Here is a 22,265-nt window from a genome sequence, read left to right on the forward strand (position 1 = left end):
GCACCACCTGCTGTTCTCTTATCAATAGTGATAAAGCCATCCGCAACTTTCTTTCCTGCCTCTTTCCTGCTGAAGAATTCTACACAAAAGGAATTCTTTCTACTAGAAATGGGATTACGCGAGACTGAAAATAATTTATTTGCATTGCTATGAATGACTGGAGCACCTATGTGGAGAATACTTCTAAAGCCTATATTCTGCCTGGAAAAATCTCCTCTCTTTCGGATTCTAATACTGGAATTGTAACTCCAGAAGCTCGTTGACCCCTTGCTAGATGGGATGCTTCTAGCCGTTTCAGTGGCAGATATTGTCCTGCTCGCACATGGACCTTGCTACCACATTTTGTCTTGCTGATATCCAGGGCTCTGAGAGGATGTTACGCCACCTGCCTTCAGTGCTCCAGAGGAAGTTCAAAGTTGTTCTTTTCTTTCTTCTCCTTTTGGCTGTCCTGATACACATGGTCTTGGATTTAGCGTTTTCTTCTAGCCATGGTTCCTGCGGCTGTAGCCCAAAACTAACGGATCCCACGGGCCTCCTGCCAACGAATCCCATTTTAGAAGTCCAGAATAAGCTGAACTTGAGGATTCTACAAGATTTTAGTGGTAGTAATGGCTCCCTAGAAAAACGCTCTCATTTGCTGGGAGGTACGTCATATCCAGGTGTCAGGAACAATATGGATCTCCAAGGTCACGGATTCAAGCATCAAGAAGCCAAAGAAAAACCAGTGTGGGCGGACAGGTCCAAACTTGCTGCTCTCTTTGATCATCCGCTCTATAAGATTCCAACTCCAGAGGTCACAGTGAAAGACAAGCTGTTTGTTACCAAGCACAAGATTAGATTCTCACTGGAAAGCAGTGGGAGTGATAAGTGGTGAGAGACCATCTCTTTCTTTCAGGAATACAGGGACAGCGGTATGGCCCATCCATCCTGATACTGATCCACTTCCCTGCTGGCACTTAAATGTAATCTTGCCTAGGTTAGGAAATGATATTAAATTCTCCTTTCCCCCATATTAGGAGAGCCGGATCCTCAGGACTGTGGAGAAGAATACTGGATGACCAGACCCAAGACTATGTCTTGTTAACCTTATGCTCTTTGGGCTGGCTTTTAATGCTGATTCTTTGCCTATATTGGGTATTGCCTCTTACGTTGCTAACTGGTTGGCTTCTGACATCTGGGGCATAGTATTATGTAGAGATTGAAAGCATATTGAGCTGGCATTGCTAAGGATATGTTAGGAATGCATGGTTCCCAACATGGGAAGATGACTGAAATGTGCATGTACTATGAATACATTCCAGAACATGTTATGAACAGAAAATAGAGATGAGAGCATGCCATGGATTCAGAAAATACACCTTATATGCAGAAATGCAATTTGGTGGTTGAACTCATGCCTTCCGTGTATTCAGCCTCAGGGTTTGTCCCCCATGATCTTGTGTAGATGAGATCTTTACCTAAAGTTCTAGTGAGCTGAATTTGAGACCATTACTGAACTCATTATTAGGGCTGATCTAATTTAAATATAGATATAGGTAGTTGCATTATACTTAGTTGGACTGGTAATACATCTATACAATCTACCCTTAGCAGCAGCCCTCCAGGGTCTCAGACAAAGGTCTTTCACTGGATCCTATAGGTAGAAAGCATATGCTTTGCCACTGAGCAGGGCTCTTCCCTCCACATTTCAGAGGTACTCTTTGTAAAATGGTCTCCGCAGGTATCTTGGTTTTGCAAAGAGCATGTGGAATTTTCTCAGCTGGCCCAGGTTTCCAAGTTCTTGTTCCATCTTCCCCAACAGAAATAAGAACCTGTTGGTACTTGCAAAACTAGAAGCTTGTAAGGATAAGTCAGATCAGTCTTTAAAGGAAGCTTAACCCTTCTCTCTTTAAAGAGGCAAAGACTCTTCTTCAAATAAAGCGCTCCAGGCTTTCCTCCCAACCATGTTTCTTGGTTAGAATGGATGGAATAGATTTTTGTTTGTTTTTTCCTTTTCGTGTGAGCAGGATGATGACAATAAAACATCCATTTTATAAAAAGGGGGGGACACACCTTGTACTAAAAACTAGCTGTTATAGAAAGGAAAAAGAGTGACCGAACAACCATAACTATTGAACAAAAGATAAAATAAGAGAGAAATGCATTCCTCTTCCCCTAGGTCTAAAACATCTCTATGATGATCTTGAGGGGCAGAATAACTTTGTCAACAGGTTGCAGTTTTCATCTTGTGTTGGTTCCGCCCAGCTGATATTCTTGGAGTCATGTTTCTCTGTCTCCTCTAGCCTTTGAAAAGCCCCCAAAGGACTTCCCTTTCTCTTCCCCCAGTTCCCAAATATTTCAGGACTCTCTCCTAGAATTCCCGGCATTCCAAGCAAAACCTTTAACAAGAAATCCTTAGCCCTCAGATCCCACCTCTTCTACCTGGTGGAAAGTTCTAGGCAATGCTATGGACTGTAGCATATCTCCACTGAGGATGTGACTCGCTGCCAGCTCAGACAGAGAAATGCTAGTTCTAGCCACAGAAACTGGCTGTATAGTCTGTGTCTAGTTGTGGAAGTTATGGTATATGAGCCTTTTGAGTTTTAACAGAAGGCAAATAAAAGAAGACCTGAAGTGCTGCCTTGAGCTCTATAAGGAAGACAGGCAGGTAATACTTTTTACATATTTAAAATATGTAAATGGACTCCCTTCCAAAAAAGCTTATGCTGGAATAAAAAGGCTTATGCTGGAATAACAAAATTAAAATTCTTAACATGACCCTCCTTAATTATTTCTTTCCCCAAGTTTCCACCTGACAGAAGTTCCCTGTGGAGTAAAATGTTTACTTCATGGCCCTCTGCCGTACAGAGCTAGGACTTGATATTAAGCAAGCTAGTGGCTACGACTTGAGGCATTACCACTACTTGATACATGGGCAAGAACACACAGCTCCCCGGGCTTCCTCACAGTGCTTTTAAGTGGGGCCAGGCTGTCTTCTGAGGCATGTGAAGAATTCCCTCCTGAGCTTCTTGGATGATAATAGGATGGTGCTGACTGTGGACAGAAACTCTCCATCTCTGTGGTGACTGCTCCAAACCTATTAGGCTAATTTGGCATCTCTTTGTGACAGTCACTGTAACTGAATGCTGAAGATAAATGCAAATGGTGAAATAATTGGTACTTTCACCATATCCAGGGCCATCTGATCCTTCCCATTCTTGTTGCCGTTGCTTTCCTCTGCAGCTCCGGGTGGCCGCTCTAGCCGCTGTGGTCCTAGCTACCATGTTTGATGGTTTACAGCATAGATGAGCCACAGCCTTTGCCAGCACCCAAAGTGATGTGCATGTGCCTCCCGCTAATATGGCATTGCTGTAATTCAAAAAGAACTGCAGCCTCAGTGTTTAAACAAATGTGGTGATACTTCTGGGGGTATACAAAGCGGTACTAGGCAATGTGACGGCCATGACTAAGGCATCAGTGGCCACCTTGGGGAAAGGTGAAGAGATGTGATGTATCCCTTGCCTCCGTGGTAACAAGTGGGTTTGGTCCACCAGGCAATTTAAGTTGTCACCAGATTGTTGACCAGTGGAGATGTATTTGTATGACACCAAGTAGTAATGTTGTTGTGTGCGGTTGGGGGGGTCTTGGATCTTCAGGATCAGTGGCAGTACGGGAGACACAATCCGTCTAGCAGAACAAATGTCACGGGATACCTACCCTCCCTGGCTCCAGTTTTACACTGGCATCAATCGCTATGAACTGTATGGCCGCCACGACCCCACCCTTCATGCCTTGCTAGAGGATTTGGCCATGCAGAAAATTGTCCGTTCAGGTACTGTGTACCGCATTCTGATTCTGCACTTACTCCTCTTTGGTTCTTCTTTCCTATTCTCATTCCCCTTTTGATTTCACTTTGTCTCCCTCTAGGTTTGGCCCCTGGCCAGTGAAATTACCCTGACAGGAGAGTTGGGAGGTGGGAGGAGAGTTCCTTTACTCTTGGATTTTTGCTAGCTCTGCCTCAGTGCTAACTCATGAGGGATTTTTCTGATATTATGAATGCAAATGAAGAGAACCAGCTTTCTTCCATCTCCCTAGCAGGGAGCAGTAACAGCTCTGTCATTCTGATGAGCTCTGATTTTTGTTAATTTCTGCGTGGCTTTTGGCTTAATCCTCAATCGCCACTTAATCCTCATTCCTAACTGTAACCATGCTTTAAATATGTCACTGTATTCCCCCCCCCCAATTCCCTCCCTCCTAAAACGTATTGTAAAATGACTGTGGCTCTGACTATATGAGAACAGGAATGGTAATGTATCTTAAATTAAAGCCCTGTTTGGCCTGGGACCAACATACCTTAAGAACTGCCTCCTCCCATATGAACCTACCTGTCATCTTTGGAGGCCCTGCTTTTATTGCCCCCACCATCTGAAGCTAGATGGGTGGCAGCCTGAGAAAGGGCCTTTTCCGTTGTGGCACCAAAACTTTGGAACTCCCTCCCCAAGGAGAGTCATCTGTCTCTCCCTCTATCAGTGTCTTTGGCTAGCAGGTGAAGACTTTTTTCCCCACCTGGTTGCTGGCCCTCCTTTTAGTGTTTATGTGTTTTCAATTGAATCATTTTATAATATTTATAATATCTTTTAATTGCTCAAATGTTTGAGTGGGTTTTTTTATGTTTGCTGCCTTGTGGACCCTGTTCAGGTGGAAAGGTTGCATTAAAATGCTTTAAATCAGTCAATAAATATTGTAGATATACCCCTCAATAGACCTGAATGGCTCTGGTCAACCAGCCAACAGGGAATGGATGAGGGGCTGGGGTCAACCAGCCAACAGGGAATGCCCCCCCCCCCACTGCTGCCACAGGGAGAGGGCATAGGTGTGTGAGGAAAGGAATCCCACTTTTTAGATGTGAAAAGGGACAGAGAGAAGAGTGGAGAGCTGCTAAGAGTTGGCTGAAATGTCTGGGGCAGGGAGCTCTTTCTGGGGTAGCTGCTCTGCTACTCGGTTGGAGTTAGGGTTGCCAACCTCCAGATACTAGCTAGAGATATCCTGCTATTACAACTGATCTCCAGCCAATAGAGATCAGTTCCCTTGGAGAAAATGGCCGCTTTGGCCATTGGACTCTATGGCATTGAAGTCCCTCCCCTCCCTAAACCTTGCCCTCCTCAGGCTCTGCCCCCAAAACCTCCCGCCGATGGCGAAGAGGAATCTGGCAACCCTAGTAGGAGTGCCTCTTTCCCGCCACCTTTGCCCCAGTTGTACACTTGAAAATAAGGTGTACACTGCAAAAACAAACAAACCAGTAACTCTCTAGTGCCCCTCCAAATGGAGCCATCTGGGGCAAGCGCTAGCCTGTGGAACTTCTCGCTGCTTGGAGAAGTGGGTCACATACAGCAGCATATAATCTGGCACCTGTATGTGCAAATGACAGCAGGAGGGAAAGGGAGCCATTGAGATCACATGGCGGGGGGTGGGGGAAGCACCATGTCCTCATTATGCCTCCCCTGCTGCTTTTCATCTTGGAAAAACAAACAAACAGCAGGAGACCCTTTCTCAGATACCCCATCCTTAAGTCTAGTTTGGCCTTTAGAATTGTGAGCTCCTTAAGGGCAGGATCCTCTCTCTCTCTCTTTTGCTGATGTAAAGCAAGATGTACATGGATGGTGCTGTACTAAAAATAATAGTTTTTAATAATGTCATTTCAGTCCAGAAGCCTGGGGGGACCCAACTGAAGATAATTATGACCTTTCCCAACAATGGCAGAGCCCTCTTCAAACCCATGAAGTGAGTAAAGCCAACACCTGTGGTGTACCTGAACCAACCTTCTGAATCCCAGCTCTTCCCCGGGCATTGAAATAATCTTTGTGGGACTTGGCTTGGCAAAGGGATAAGCTTGCGACATTCTTACATTCTCTGAGCTCATGTTCGCAAGGTTGGAAGAGACCACAAGGGCCATCCAGTCCAACCCCCTGCCATGCAGGATCCCACAATCAAAGCACTCCCGACAGATGGCCATATAGCCTCTGCTTAAAGACTTCCAAAGACTGGGACTCCACCACCCTCCGAGGCAACGCATTCCACTGTCGAACAGCCCTCACCGTCAGAAAGTTCTTCCTAATGTTTAGGTGGAATCGCTTTTCTCTTAGTTTAAATAATGTGTAGCCAGGAAGCCTTTCTACAGAAATCTGTTGCGGGGGGGGGGGGCTTTCATTCCCACCTCCATCAAAGGCAAAAAAAGCCATGCATGAACTGGGGGGAGATCAATACCTACGGCCTCGACCTGTCCCTCACTGTACAATGCTGATTACTGTTCAGTGGAAGAAGATTTCCCCCTAAGCATTGCCCTTGTTCCTGGACTCTGTAGCCAAGCTCCCTTGCATTCCTACTGACAAGATTCCCCATGGGAAGAATGGGGGGGAGGGGGTTGTTCTCTACCTACTGCCCTAGTATACAGGGAGGAGGAATACTTCGCCATTTTTATGCAACTCCTAATCTAGACTGATTATTCCGCTATTCAATCTAGACTGAGAGTCCCTTCCACAGAACTATAACTTTTCAATGCTGAATTCTTCTCCTGGTTAACGGAAGATAGGAAGAGAATCTCTTCCCCTCCTCCAGTGATGGGGACAGGTCTGCAACTGGTCACCTGAAGGGGGACAAACAATTCTTCTCCACTTTCACCTGCACCCCCCAATCTTATGACCAGTTGCACTAAAGAGCTAGAAGCAACCTGTTTTTATACTATTATAGTGAACAGATTCATCTGGGCTACTGTCAGACCAAGTGGTATGGCTCGCTCCTTTGCTGTTAGTAGTATTTGGCTCTGCAGTAATCAGCAGGGGAAGCCTTTCATGGCATGGGGCCAATCCTGCTCATTGCTACAGATCAAGACACTGTTAAAGGCACAATTACAGAGAGATTTTAAAATGCAGGCAGTGAAGAGGTCAAATTCTTGGCAGCCAACACAACATTTTAGCTAAAAGGGATAGGGAATCCCCCCCACACACACACACACCAATTCTTAAGCACAGATCATAAATTTTTCAACCACATAAACAATCCGGATGCTGGATTTTCTTAAACTCAACATGGCAGTGACTGTAATCTACTTTGTCCCCCAACAATAAAGGGTCTTGCAACTTTGGGAGTGGACACGATGGGCGTGTAATTCTTCACTGGCCAACCTAATTACTGCCATTTCTAGAGTAGCTAATGCTAACTTCCGCATAGTGGAGATTCCCTAGAATTAAGCACAGGTTTTCACACAGTAGTTTAATAGTATTTTAACACTGATCCAACCTCACATATGTGCAGACGCTACTGAGGTCCTGCAGTCAACGGCATACAGGGCCATCCATGTTGCTTATTTTCAATGGAGAGGTGCGACCTCTGGTGGTGAAAGATTTAACCTTTGTATTTATTTATTTGGTACATTTCTACGCTACCCCTCAAGCAGTTCAAGATACTTCCCCCTGCCTCCATTTTCTCCTCATAACAAATCTGTTAAAAGGGTTAGTGTGAAAGAGATAAGACCACCTTCCCTTCCCCTCTATTGTGGGGAGGGGAAGGGAAGGTGATTGTAAGCCGGTTTGATTCTTCCTTAAGTGGTAGAGAAAGTCAGCATATAAAAACCAACTCATCTTCAGCCCAAGGTTACCAGTGAATTTTCATGATGAGCTGGTGATTAAACCTGGACCTCCCCAGACATGGTCTAACACTAATGTTTACACCACATTGGCTTTGTGCTGTGTTAATGAATGTATCATTGGGGCCCAAACCAGATGAGATGCTGCAAGATCCATGAACTGATGTCACTATCATTTAAAATAAAATGGAAATAGCATCTATGCAGGGAAAGAGGGGGGGTTAACCATCCTCCCCCACCCCTGAAATTTCATTAGTTTAAACTAATATCTCTTCCTTTCATTGATCTGCTAGCATCATGTTTATTTTGGGCCTTGGTTTAAAAAACAAACCCAAACACTATGCTAAACCATAATGAAGGAAGCTTCATGTGGATTAGTACAATGTCTAAAGTGCTAAATCATGGTTTGCAATCAGCTGGCAAACCAGAAACAGAAACTACAATTTGTAGTGGGCTTGTGCTGTGGTTTGGTATGATGACTGAATTGACAGACCAGAAGAGATGGGAGTGCTTTTCAGATGGAATCAGAAAAGTGGTGGGCTTGCATGCTTTCAAACTAGGATTTGCATGCTGAACAACAGCAGCTGTAAACTTTGATTTAGTATGATGTCTTTAATCGACTGATTAAGTCTTGCCAACTTTAAAAGTTTGCAGGTGTAGCCAGAACTCGGCGGATGGGGGGGTTATATATAATCACAGGATGAAAGAGGTCAGGGCTTGAATTCAGGCCTGGGCAATTAATCCCTCTACATGTTTCTTCTCTCCATACCCAGGCAGACCCGAGACCAGGAGACTCCAGCAGATTTTTTCTACTTCTCAGACTTTGAACGACACAATTCGGAAATAGCAGCCTTTCACCTGGACAGGTGAGTCTTGGCCCACTCCCCTGGCTCAAATACAGCAGCTCCATACTTAAGGATACCATGGATGGTTTAACTGTGCCAGGTCGGTGCACCAGTCTTGGCTAGCTTGAGATCCTGCCACCAGAATAGACAAAGATGCGTCTCGTTTAGTATGTCAAGGCCCAGCCAGGGCTGTGGGTACATGACTCTAGTCCAGCAGGGTCTGTTCTCCAGCCTAAGGTGCTGAAGGTCAGAGACTGGACGCTGGAGGACAGTAGGGCTCCTCTAATTTATACCAGGCCTGGTCATAGCTAGCTCATGTGGTAGATTGGGGGGGGGGCAGCAACTTTTCTCCCTCTCCTTGTCCTTGCCCCTACCTCACTGACACCCTTATCCTTGCCTAGAAGCCAAAGGAACTAAGGCTTCTCCTCTCCCGCAGACCTCTCTAAAACAAGCATAGCAAGTAGGGTTGCCAGCTCTGCTTTGGGAAATACCTGGAGATTTTTGGGGCGGAGCCTGAGGAGGGCGGCATTTGGAGAGGGACTTCAAAACCATAGAGTAATTGCCAAAGCAACCATTTTCTCCAGGTGGGCTGATCTGTAACGGCTGAAGATCAGTTCTAATAGCGGGAGATCTCCAGCTACTGCCTGGAGGTTGGCAACCTTAATAGCAAGCCATGAGTGTCTTATGGGGTTCCTATGCTCTCATACCATTGCCAGGGCACCAAAAATGATATCCAAACTATTGTGAAAGGAGTGAAACTGGAGAGAGTTCAGGAAGCCCAAAGGGACATAAATGGCTTGACATGCTGATTACAGAGAGGGAGCAAAGATGTGAGCAAATGTTAGCTCCTTGGGATCCTGGAGTGGGTATGGTGGTGGCAAGGCAAGGATAGGGGAGGGCAACATGGTAGGGGTGGGTGGCAGTGAGGACAGTAGTGCCACCAGAAGTAATAGGTCTTGAGTCACCACTAGGCATAGCCAGTCCAGAAGCTTTGTCCTAGCTACCAGTTGGAGGGGCTCACATCACACACCTTCCTCTTCCTTCCTGCGCCTGTCCAAAGACGGCTCTGCGGCCTAAGCGTGACACCTCACTAGGCTAGGAACTAGGGTTGCCAGGTCCCTCTTCACCACCAGTGGGAGGTTTTTGGGGTGGAGCCTGAGGAGGCCGGGGTTTGGGAAGGGGAAGGACTTCAATGCCATAGAGTCCAATTGCCAAAGTGGCCATTTTCTCCAGGTGATCTCTATCGCCTGGAGATCAGTTGTAATAGCAGGAGATCTCCAGCTAGTACCTGGAGGTTGGCAACTCTGCTAGGAACCAGGTCCTTGATTGTCCCTGAAACAGTATTCAGCATCCATTGGCAGCCAATGGAAGTATTAGAGGCAGAAAAGGCAGATATTTGCATCTAACCGCACACCTTGTTACCACGAGAACAGAATTATAGTTTCTTGTTTGCGCTTCTTTTCTGGGAAGGGTCCTGGATTTCCGACGAATCCCTCCAGTTGCTGGCCGTTTGGTGAATATAACCAAGGAAATCCGTGACATCACAACTGACCGGAAACTGTTTAAAACTTTCTTCATCTCCCCAGGTAAGGATTTTTACAGCCAGCCATCCTGCACAAGATGAGCGTATTTGGATCATTGTGGGAACAGACCTACAAAGCCAAACTGTTTCCTATTTTCTTTCGTGAATAGATAACTGTGTGAAACAACTATGCCAGATGTGTTAAATTTTCTCCCGCTAGGACGTTGTCCATATCTATAAGATCGATGGTGGTATTGCCACATGTCTGGTTTTGCTGGCATTGTGTTTCCCTGACCTTTGCTTCCCTCTATTTTCTTTTTCTTCTGGGTTACCTCAGCTGGCAACTTGTGCTTCTATGGCGAATGCTCCTACTATTGCTCCACTGAACATGCTTTGTGTGGCAAACCTGACCTGCTCGAGGGCTCCTTGGCGGCTTTCCTGCCTGAAGAGAAACTGGCTAAACGGCGTTCATGGAGAAGTCCCTGGAGGCGTTCTTACTCTAAAGTCAAGAAAGCTGAGTATGTTGCTTTAAAAAAAGACCAGATAAACTCCCAACCTATAGTTCTACATACACAGGGTCAAGGAAGGTAAGGATGAGAAGACAGTCCTGCTAAAGCGTGGCAAGGGGATACATGGGGCCAGCCTGAAACATTGAGCTACTGAAGATGCATGCTCCTTGTCTTCTAGTATGGTGTCACCATCACCTCATGTCTTCAGCCTGATCTTACCTTTTCATCACTGTTTCCCAGCTGAAGGGTGCCTGAGATAGCAAAGGGCACCTATTGGCAGACTGTTCAATGGCTTTTTCAGAACTGTGGGCTTGGGGAACATGTCCTGTGTGTTCTCGGAGTGGACTGCTTCTCTTGATGTGCAGAAACAGAAGGCCTGGAGGGTCCCTTGGGAGCATTACGTATGACAGTATATTTAAGCCATCTCTAGATTCTGTGGATTAGTTTCAGTCAGACACAACTCTCCCAGTTTGGGCCAGGCACATGAAAGGGTGGTCATAATCTAATTACAACCATTCCTGGATAAATCTGATTTTTGGTACTCAATTGAATTGGGCTTCAGGCCCACATTTGGTTGCTAACATTACTTTTATTGGGAGAGAGATTGTGTGTGGGGAGGGAGTTTTGATTCTTCTGGATCTGTCAGCAGGAGCTTTTGATGCCATCAGCTATGGTATTCCTCCAGACTGTATTTTGGAAACGGCAGGCACTGTGTTTTGGTGGTTCCATTCCTGCTTTAAAGACAGGTTCCAGAAAGTGGTGCTGTGGGACTTCAGATCAACCTCCTGGCAGAGTTCTGTTGTGTTCTTCACACTGTTTCACATCTACATGGAAGTGCTGGCTGAGGTAACCAAGGGATGCTGATGACACCCAGCTTTTCATCTGGTGGGACAAAAAATGTACCAAATGGGGGCTTGGAGGTGGTAATCAGTTGATGAGAGTGAATGAACTTACACCCTTATCTAGGTAAGACGGAGGAGCTTCAGTTGAGGTTCTCCAGATCAGTGTGGTGGATTGGTACCTACTTTGAATGGGGGTAGCATCCCCTCTGAAGAAGCAGATTCACAAATTAGGGTTGCTTTTAGATCTGGTCCTACCAGTGGGTGGTGTCACTGATAGTTCAAAGTACATATGAAGGCTGTCTCTCAGAAAGTTGAACTGGCCTAGAACACTGTGGCAAGAGTGTAAACCAGGTCATGCTGCATTGGTCATAGTATCCCTCTTAAAAACAAACCCAACAATACAACTACATTTGTTGCCAGAATTCAGAAGATTCTGTAGATGTTGATCTTCAAAGCCCTATATATGATCTGGCCCCAGGATATCTAAAGGACCATCTCCTCCCATAGCTCCTTGCCTTCTGAGGTGACAGAGGAGGTGACCAGAGTGAAGGCTTTCTCAGTAGAGGCAAAATCAAAATAAATAAGAACCTGCAGCAGTCTCTTCCTTTCCCATTTTTCCTGGTGCTTTTTCTGTCTGTACTTAAATGGCAGGTGGAAACATTGCTGTTTCTGTTCTGGTGCTGAGTGGTTGTTCTTCCTGATTGGGGCCTTGTTGTATTGTAATGCATAGTTAAATTGTGGAACTCCCTGCCCCAAGATGTCATGATGGCTGCCAACTTGGAAGGCTTTAAGAGGGGAGTGGACATGTTCATGGAGGATAGGGCTATCCATAGTACTAGTCAAAATGGATACTAGTCATGATGCATACCTATTCTCTCCAGGATCAGAGGAGCATGCTTATTATCTTAGGTGCTGTGGAACACAGGCAGGATGGTGCTGCTGCAGTCGTCTTGTTAGGGGGCTTCCTAGAGGCACTTGGTTGGCCACTGTGTGAACAGACTGCTGGACTTGATGTGTCTTGGTCTGAGCCAGCATGGCTTTTCTTATGTTCTTATGCTGCATTCTGCTTTAAAGGCTTTTATTGCTTCACTTGCTGACTCTTTAACTACTGCCATTTATATTCATGCCTACTTAATATTGTATTTTTTGTGACAGTGATTTTAGTATGTTCCTGGTTGCTTTGAACGTCAGGAAAAGTAAAATATTTTAAATGCATTAACATGATAGAGGCATAAGGTTAATTAAGAGGACAGGGATCACAGCAGAAGGAATCGTGTTCTTTGTAGGCCGTGACAGAACCACATGCTGAGAGAGAGCGCAAGAGCAAGCAAGCAGGTCACCAGAAACGTGGGGAAAGGCTGTGGCTCAATGGATAAGTCTCTGCCTTGCATACAGAAGGTCTGAGGTTCAGTCTCCAGAATCTCCAGTTAAAATGAGCAGTGATATGAAAGACACCTTGGAGAGCTGCTGCCAGTTTGAGTGGACAATACCGACCTTTATGGACCAATGGTCTGATTCAGTATAAGGCATGTGTGTGTATTCCACTGATATCCAGGGGACAGCCAGGGGCTAAAAGGAAATGTGCAGTTAAAACAATCATGGTCAGTTTATAATGATAATGCTTAATAAGGATCTCTCCTAAGGTGGGAGCTGGACAGAAATTACTGTACTCAGGTACGACGGACACCACCATACGACCAGACTTCCCGTCTTCTCAACCTAATTGACATGACTGTACTTGATTTCCTCATGGGTAAGCCATACGCGACTTTTCCTGCAGGATGCACTGCATGTTTCCTGAGGTTTCTAAATGGTGCCGCCTTGTCCTTTGCCAGTCCGGATCCTTTAGCTCAGCTTGTCACCCAAACAGCTTGGCTCCATCTTAGTTCTCTTTCGAACACACAGTTCTGAGTTTGAGAGATGTTGTGTCCCAGCTTACAGAAGCAGACAGATGGCATGTGGGCCATCTGTCTGCTTCTCTAAATATATATATATATATATATATATATATATATATATATATATATATATATATATATATATATATATATATATATAGAGTTAATATACGTACCTATACACAGCTACAGCCCAGATTACCTCCCTGTTACTTTTTGTTCTCATCTTTCTTTTAATGTGGTTTATTCTCTTGTGTGCTCTGCACACGGGACTGCGTTCCTACACCTTCCTCAATCAATTTTCACACATCAGATGAAGCAGATTGCTGCCTATGAAAACATGTCACAATAAACCAATTAAGGTTCTTCCTGACGCTATTTTTCCCCATGCGTGTATGCATCTTGAAAGCGCGTTTAAGGACGCAGGCATAAAATGGCTGATTCTGAGAGCCACTTAGAAGCATGTCAAAAGAGAGGAAAGTGAGTCACGCTTCTCCTGAAACATGCAAGGTGGGATTTGAAAAGCTCTCCCACACAGAGATCCCTTGAGCACCATGGATCATCCATGGCTCTAGCTGAGTTATCCAAAAAGTATTATTAATTGGCGCTGTTCTCTGCATCCTTCTAAGTTGTTCTGATTATAACAAATCCCCATTGCATGCTGGATCATCTATCCCTGTCTAAGGAGTCATTAAAATTTCTTCATGATGCACAGCTTATCTTTTGAGCATTTTTGTGAGAAATGTGAAAACTGTCTCTCCTTTCTGAAATCATTTGGAGCAGTGCAGGGACTATGCGTCACACAGGGGAAGATGCAAATCCCAGGCAGACATTCTCAGCATGCAAAGCAGCTTCTAGGGGAGGCAGCCTGAAGCAGTGAGGTGGTAGGGGGGAAAGGGTGCTGAATGCATGTTTGGAACCCTGCGGGGTGGAAAGGGGAGTGGCAGTGGAAGAATGGCCATTGGGGAAAGGGTAAAGCAGCCTTCCTCCTTGTTTGCTCCAAATTGTTGTCCCCCGCCCCCGCTGTTCTCCCTGAGAAGAGGTTGTGGGAGTTGGTTACACATCTTTTGTATGATAGGGTGATTTTTACATGTTGAAGCTACACTAATTCCAGATTGTATCATATTATTTTAATTTGCAAGTTTTGTTACTTGCCTCAGTTCTTTATTGGAAGGCCAATTATGCATGGCAGGTTTTGCCTTGGATTTGCCACTCTCTAGATGCACATTTTCCCCATCTGAATTCTCAAAACTCAAAAATGAGCCCCCCTGCAGAGTTTTGAGAATTCAGAAGGGGGAAATGTGCATCTAGAGAGCAGCAAATCTAAGACAAAACCTCCCATGCATAAATGGCCAAAGAAAGAGATTATGGTTCTTGTAGGTTAGAGATTATGCTCACCATTATGTAATGCCAATCCTATTTTGCATGTTATAGCAGAAACTATAACTCACTTTGGGTTGTTTTCTATTTCTGAACCACCATTCCCTTTTTTGTACATTATCCTTCACAATTTCAAGCTACTTCCCTATAAGTGTTTGCAGAATGTAAGCAGGGAAAATAATATACAGCGGCCCTAATTTTCTTCTTGTCCTGCTATGGCTACTGCTGTGGAATATGACAGCAAGCAGTGCCCTCTAGTGGAAACACTGGAGTACTGCATCAATATGTTCTGCTTCATTTTATCCACATTCCACACTGAATAAAAAATGACATGTGTCTCTGAAATCAGTCAGGTCTAAGGCTGCATCTTTAAAACGCTTCACTCAGATTAAAATCAATTGAAAATGTATTAGAGTGGGATCCTTAGCTAAGAAGTCAGTCCCATTTTTTTTTCAATAGGGCTCATACTTAGGAAAGAGGATTGCAGCTGCAGTCATTCCCCATGGGACCCTAAGAACTGCTAAGAAACATGCAGCAAAGGTTCCCAGCACTCTTGAAATTTACAGTACCCAGGACTTTTTGGGGCAAGTCATGATCCAGTTTAGACCAAATTCATAGTGTGGACATGACCCATGGCTCTATATTAAGTGGCCATCAGTGGGTAGGGAAATAATGTTCTTTGTATTAGGTCACCAAGAGCTGTAAATCGGATTCAGGCCTACATGGTCCACCTTCTGCTACAGAATAGTCAGCATTTTCCATTCAGTCTGCTAACATGGCCTTCATGCTGTTCTCCAACCTACCTTTTCTCCTCTTTCATAACTTGGCTACACCAGTAACTCATCATATCTCACACCAATCTGTCCTTTTGGGAATTTGGGAGTGGGAAGGTCCTATTAAAGCCAAGCATTTTATCCCGCTCATCCTTTTTGTCACAGATGCCGCCTATTTATGCCAACTTGTTCAATCTTCTTTTCCAATTATTTATGGTCTGTCAAATCATTTTCAAGTTGCTCCTGCTGGATACAGTATGCAGCGCTGAAGATTTGCAGGCTCCTCTCTGTGCTGAGGAGTTAACATAGTTGGGGGGGTGGGACGTAGGCTTACACTACGGTCTTGATTAATTGTGCATCATCATATCTGCCCAAGTGGTTTTGCAGAGATATTATAACATCAGTTGTGAAATTGTTCACTCCATTCTCAGCACTTCTTATCTAAGAAAGTCTTGCCATTAAGTCAACCTGTAATTTGGTTGGTGGGTGTTTAGGCACTAAAACCAGTGTGGTGTGGTGTAGTGGTTAAGAGTGGTGGACTCTAATCTGGCGAACCAGGTTTGATTCCCCACTCCTCCACATGAAGTCTGCTGGGTTAACGGGCTTATCACAGTTCTCTCAGCCCCACCTACCTCACAAGGTGTCTGCTGTGGGGAGGGGAAGGGAAGGCGATTGTAAGCCGGTTTGAGACTCCTTAAAGGTATTGAAAATCAGGGTATAAAAACTAATTCTTCTTCTTCAAATCCAGTATGTGATGGCAGGTTGCTGGGGTGGCAGCCAACAAAGAGAGTTCCCCCCCCCCCAGTCACTGTGTGCTGAAAAACAGGAAGATCTCATGACATATACTCAGTTTTCTTATTTTATTAATGCTAGTTCATGTTTGGGCTGTCTTTCACAATCCTCACCCTCTTCTGTCTGCCTTATCTCCGGCTCAGGGAACATGGATCGCCACCACTACGAGACCTTTGAAAAGTTTGGTAATAATACCTTTCTGCTACATCTGGACAATGGCCGAGGGTAAGAGCATAACATGTTCTCCTGCAGGGCTATGGGTAGGTGGTGAGCTTGTATGATCTGGGTCTTTGAAGAAATGGTTAAAGTATTTCTGTTTCAAACTGAAACCTCAGATAAGCTTCTGTGCTGGGAATAGGCTGAACCACAAGTAAGATTTACAGAGCAGTCACTTGAAAATGGGAAGCACAGGATTCAGAATGACCTCATGACAGCTTCACCAAACTTCTTTTAGGTTTCGGCTCTTAACAGCGATGACTTCACCTAGAGAGTGCTTGATGGGTGGTGATTATGCCAGAGCTGCACGGCTCCTCCCTCCATATATTCTAAGTTACACAATTCAGTTTAACCCCATGGCAGTGTCCTCAAAGGCTCTCCTCCTTTTGCTTAGGGTAGACCTCAGGGTGTGTGTCCAGTATTATGTTGCGACAGCCTTTCTGCAGATTGCAGAATATGATATTGTAGTATGCAAAGTTCTCAGAATTATCTTTTAAAAGAACTGTTTTCCATGCCATGTGGTTATGGGGCGTGGGGAGAGGTGAGCCTTTAAAAGGCATAGTTTAGTATTCAGCATGTAGGGGTGAACATCCTGTTGGCTGGATCTCATCTCACTCTACACTTCTCAGTCCTTCCCTGTGACGCCCTGTCCACTTATCCCTTCTGGATCTGTTTCTAGGTTAGGGTGGTAGTGGTGGCTGGAGAACACCTAGCACAGGAAATCTGTGGAAGATGCAGGTCCCCAGTTTCATTCCTTTCTCTAAATCACACCAGACAGTAACTACCTAAATTCCACAAAGAAAGCTCAGCTTTGCAACTATGTAAACATGACTAATTTATGTAACATATTCCAAATGTAGAATTAGGGCTTTTAATGTATTTACTCAAAAGGAAGCTGACCGTGGGGGTTACCGCACTTGTATTCCCAGCGATGTATTAAGAGTTTGAAAATGTTATAAAAAATACTGTTTGCACTTTCTATGTATTCCCCCACCGATGTATTAAGAGTTTGAAAACGTTATAAAAAATACTGTTCACACTTTGTTTGGCCCCTTTAGCTGTGAAGACGTCTTCCAACCATTTATAAGCTGTGGTATCCAAAAACCCTTTTAAAGCGATGTTTTTTTATAACATTTTCAAACTCTTAATACATCGCTGGGAATACAAAGTGCGGTAACCCCCCGTGACTGTAAAATGATCCCCTTAAAATGTTATTTGCAAAATTGTAATTGCACATAACTGTAACTTATATCTGAATTTAAGACAACCCTATCCTTCTTTTGACAGCATACCTATGAAAACTCCTAGTCTTGTATTTGAGTAAATACTGTAAATCACAGAACATGCACTTTTTAGAGAAAGGTAATAAAGCCCAAATCTTCCAACAGTATTTGATTCTGCTCTGTTTTCCTTGAAAAAGTAGGAAACGAAGCAGAATCAAATATTGTTGGAAGATTTGGGCTAGGAGAACAAAATGAAGCAGGAGAGCGACTCATAGAATTCTGTGAAGACAGCCATGAAGACAGCCATTTGTTCATTTCGAACATGTTCCAGTCAACCAAACCGATGATTGTCCACGTGGACATCATTGGATGGCCAATATAGAAATCAAATAGATTACACAAATGGGCCCCGCAGGAAATGTGCAGGAGCGGCCATACCATTCCCCCACCTTTGATTTCTCCCTTCTTTCCCCACCACTTCTCTCAGTGTGTCTCTCTTTCACTCTCCCACCCCCTCTCTTACTTTCTGTCCATCTACTACCACTTCTTCTCTCTTTCTGCCCCCACCCCATCACTCTTTCTTTCCCTTCCCCCCCCCCCCCCCGCACAGCCCCACTCTCAGCGGCTTGCACAGAGTTGCTCTGGCAGGCCCACTGAGGCCTCCCCCACCAAGGCCTCCTCCCACCCTCTCACCAGGCCAGCTGCGGTTCCCAAGCTGCTGCCACCACAGGACACAGCATGGCTCCTGGATGCGCCACTTGAGGTATTGGGGGGTAGGGGGATTTACTACCACCCCACTTAAAAAAAAAAAGATTTTCCTGCAGACCTAGGGGGTCCACCAGATCTACAGAAACATCTGTTTGGGTTAAGTGTGCCCCCCCATCTGTGGATTTAGGTATCCGCAGATGGGGGGGGGGGACACTTGGGAATTAGATATATAATTGGAAGCAGAAGATGGAGAAGTTCTTCTCTCTCTGCTAAAACAAGACCAGTCATAGGGTCGCCATAAGTCGGAAGTGACTTGATGGCACTTAACACACACAAATAAAACTCATCCTATAAGGACACAAAATGTTACCCTCCCCTGAAAACCAGACACAGTTATATTTGTTTTCTTGTTCTCAGGTTTGGAAGACACTCCCATGATGAAATGTCCATTCTGGCTCCTCTCCAGCAGTGCTGCATGTAAGGATTTTGTTCCCCTCCCTCTGCCTTTGTTCGGTCTTGTAAAGAAGGTTTTCTCTTTTGAGCTCAAGCTAGGCCATCTGCTAGTGTAACAAGAGTTTGTGTGTGTGCCAAACCTGACTATTCTCACAAAGAGAAGAGATGCTCCTTTGTAATCCCAGGAGGTTACCTTGTTCTAAGTGCTGTGAGAGTGATCCAGTCTCTAATTCTTCCATTGTTCATCTTGCTGAAAATGTAGAGGGTACTAGATTAGATGGACAGTCAGCAACCAGGCTGTGTCTCAAGACCATCTCTTTTCCAGAATCTTGGTGCAGGGGGTTTGCTACACACACAATCCGGTTTATTATCATCATCCTGTCTCACTGTGGCCAACCAGTTCCTCTGGAAGTCCAACAGGGCATAGAGGCCAAAGCCTTTGGCTGATGTTGCCTCCTAGCACTGGTACTCAGGGGCTGACTATGGTGCTTCCCTTTAGTGACCATGTCTAGTGGCCACTTATAGACCTGTCCTCCATAAATCTGTCTAATCCCCTTCTAAAGCTGTCTATCACAACATCCTCTGGCAGCAAATTTCACATTTAAATAACTCGTTTCCTTTTGACTGTCCTGAACCTACTGCCCATCAGCTTCACTGGATGCCTCCACATTCTAGTATTCCGAGAGAGGCAGAAAAAGTTATCTCTATCCACTCTTTCCACCCCATGTATAATTTTATAAACCTCTATTATGTCCCCGCTTTGTCATCTCTTATCCACATTGATAAGTCCTGGGTTCTTCAGCCTTTCCTGATAAGAAAGGTTCAACTACTATGGAGAGCCAGTGTGGTGTTGAGGTTAAGAGCAGTGGTTTGGAGCGGTGGAGTCTGATCTGGAGAACCATGTTTGATTCCCCACTCCTCCACATGAGCTGCGGAGGCTAATCTGGTGAACCAGGTTGGTTTCCCCACTCCTACACACGAAGCCAGCTGGGTGACCTTGGGCAAGTTACAGCTGTTAGAGCTCTCTCATCTCCACCTACCTCTCAGGGCGCCTGTTGTGGGGAGGGGAAGGGAAGGAGATTGCAAGGCGGTTCGAGTCTCCCTTAAGTGGTAGAGAAAGTCGGCATATAAAAACCAACTCTTCGTCTTCTATGCCTATATTAATAGGAATACTGAATGTGATGATTGAGTCGTGTTTTCTAACGCCTACTTGGTTATTTTTCTTCATGGGTCTAGTATAAAAAAGTCAACATTCTCACGGCTACAGCTGCTCGCCACAGAGCCATACCTCCTGAGCGATGTCATGCGTGAGTCGCTAGCTGCTGATCGCTTGTCACCAGTCTTGTTTGAGCCCCACCTGAAAGCACTGGACCGCCGGCTCCAAAAGGTATTGGTCATGGTGAAGAGCTGTATGAAGAAAGGGCAGGGCAAAGGAGTGCTGTTAGATGACCAAGGAGGACAACAGGATGTGACCTCAGAGCAACAAGAAGAGAGGAGCAGCAGAGAATGAAGGGGTCGGACGCCCAGAGCCTTCTAAAATGCACCTCTCAATTCTAACTCTGCATCCAATGGATTTACTGCAACCCTACAACAGAGATGCTGATAATCAATTTGGGAAAGATGGGGAGTGGGGACAGAAATGGAAAATAAAGAATCACCTGTAATTAACACAATCAGGCACTTGGTGTGGAAGAAAGAGTTGCTAGTATCCATCTCTGGAGAGTGCCAAGGCTTGTTAAGAATGATGGGCAAGAAATAGTTTTGTGTCAAGGTAGCCTAGTGGTTAGAGCACTACCCTAGCGGAGATCTATGTTCCACTCCAACCCTGATGCTAAATTTCTTTAAGCTCCTAAAAATCTATAGGGGAGGTGGGCCCCGCTGGCTCTGAGAACTGCTCACACAATCAAAATGGAGAAGACAAAGCCCCTCCTTGCTGTTTTTCTGGGTCTAGATAAGTGTCCCACTGCAGATAACTGCTGCTGACTTTATCTGGGACGCCGCGCTTTTCTTTTAGCTAGGGTTAATGCATTCCCATCTAGGATGCTCTTAGGCCGATACCTCCAGATCCCTAGACATGAACGCCTATGCACATGCGGTTTAAACTTGTTAGATACAATTGACCACATCCTTTTAGATTGTCCCTTCTATGTGACTCTGCGGGATAAACTGCTATCTACTTTGCTCCAGTCAAGACATACAGGAGTAATGAAGTGAAATGCAAATTTCTTTTGAGTGACCATGATCCTAAAATTACAGCTACCGTGGCTGAATTTCTTACAGGAGTTCTTAAAGAACAAGAAAAGTTTTATTAACCCAACTTGTAACTTATATGTATTGCCCTTTGGAGGTATATTGTTGTTTTTTTCTATCTCTGTCTTTTGGTATGCCAATAAAGGTTAATGAAATGAAAAATGACTTTATCTGGGGACAAAAGAGAAGTGTGACAGCTGCTCTGGATCTGCTCTGGAGTTGCTAACTCTTGCAATTTACCTTGGCCCCTGATTCGGTCCATGCTGAAGGGGATTCAGGCCAAAACACTGATTGCGTGAACAGGGCTACTACCCTCTTATCAGGGATAATGTGGGATTTGCAAATCGCAGCAGGTTCATAAAAACCTAAGATGAGCCCTGCTGGATCATAAGTAGACCCTGAAGCTGCTGTTTGTTGCATTCAAAGGTATACTGCCTCTGAACATGTAGATAATTCACAGTGGGTAGTCGTGTTAGTCTGTCTGCAGTAGTAGAAAAGGGCAAGAGTCCAGTAGCACCTTAAAGACTAACAAAAATATTTTCTGGTAGGGTATGAGCTTTCGTGAGCCACAACTCACTTCTTCTGAAGAAGTGAGCTGTGGCTCACGAAAGCTCATACCCTACCAGAAAATATTTTTGTTAGTCTTTAAGGTGCTACTGGACTCTTACTCTGAACATGTAGGTTTTAAATTATCGTGGCTATAAATCGCAGCAGGTTCATAAAAACCTAAGATGAGCCCTGCTGGATCATAAGTAGACCTTGAAGCTGCTGTTTGTTGCTAGCCCCTGGCATTCAAAGGTATACTGCCTCTGAACATGTAGGTTTTATTTAACTATCGTGGCTATAAATTTGTCTCATTCTTTCAAAAAAGTATTTTACTTCATTTATAGCCCTTTCTCCCCAATGGGGATCCAAAGATGCTTACATCATTCTCCTCTTTTCCATTTCCCCCTCACAACAACCTTGAGAGGTAGGTTAGGCTGAGTTTGAGACTGGCCCAAGGTCACCCAGGAAGCTTCCATGGCAGAGCAGAGAATCAAACCTAGGTCGCCCAGATCTTTATCCATCATTCTAGCTGCTACACATGCTGGGTCTAAGCCAGGGGTGTCGAGCTCAAAATGAGAGACGGATATGCCATAAATGTCACTTGGTTGGGCCAAGCCAGGGGTCTGCAAACTGTGGCTCCCGAGCCGCATGCGGCTCTTTGGCCCGTTGAGTGCGGCTCTCCGAACT

At 44.9% G+C, this 22,265-nt stretch overlaps 1 protein-coding gene across 1 annotated transcript; it reads left to right on the forward strand.

Moving 5' to 3' along the window:
* Positions 1-373: 373 nt before the first annotated feature.
* LOC130474858 (extracellular serine/threonine protein kinase FAM20C-like) lies at positions 374-20,292 on the forward strand. Its single transcript, XM_056846551.1, has 10 exons — positions 374-870; positions 3,636-3,811; positions 5,682-5,760; positions 8,395-8,487; positions 9,937-10,052; positions 10,326-10,506; positions 12,983-13,092; positions 16,326-16,407; positions 18,747-18,806; positions 20,019-20,292. Exons 1-10 carry the CDS (start codon positions 374-376, stop codon positions 20,290-20,292), a joined length of 1,668 nt encoding a protein of 555 aa, XP_056702529.1.
* Positions 20,293-22,265: the final 1,973 nt, after the last annotated feature.

Source organism: Euleptes europaea, chromosome 3 (genome assembly GCF_029931775.1).
Source record: "Euleptes europaea isolate rEulEur1 chromosome 3, rEulEur1.hap1, whole genome shotgun sequence".
NCBI classification, from domain to species: Eukaryota; Metazoa; Chordata; class Lepidosauria; order Squamata; family Sphaerodactylidae; genus Euleptes; species Euleptes europaea.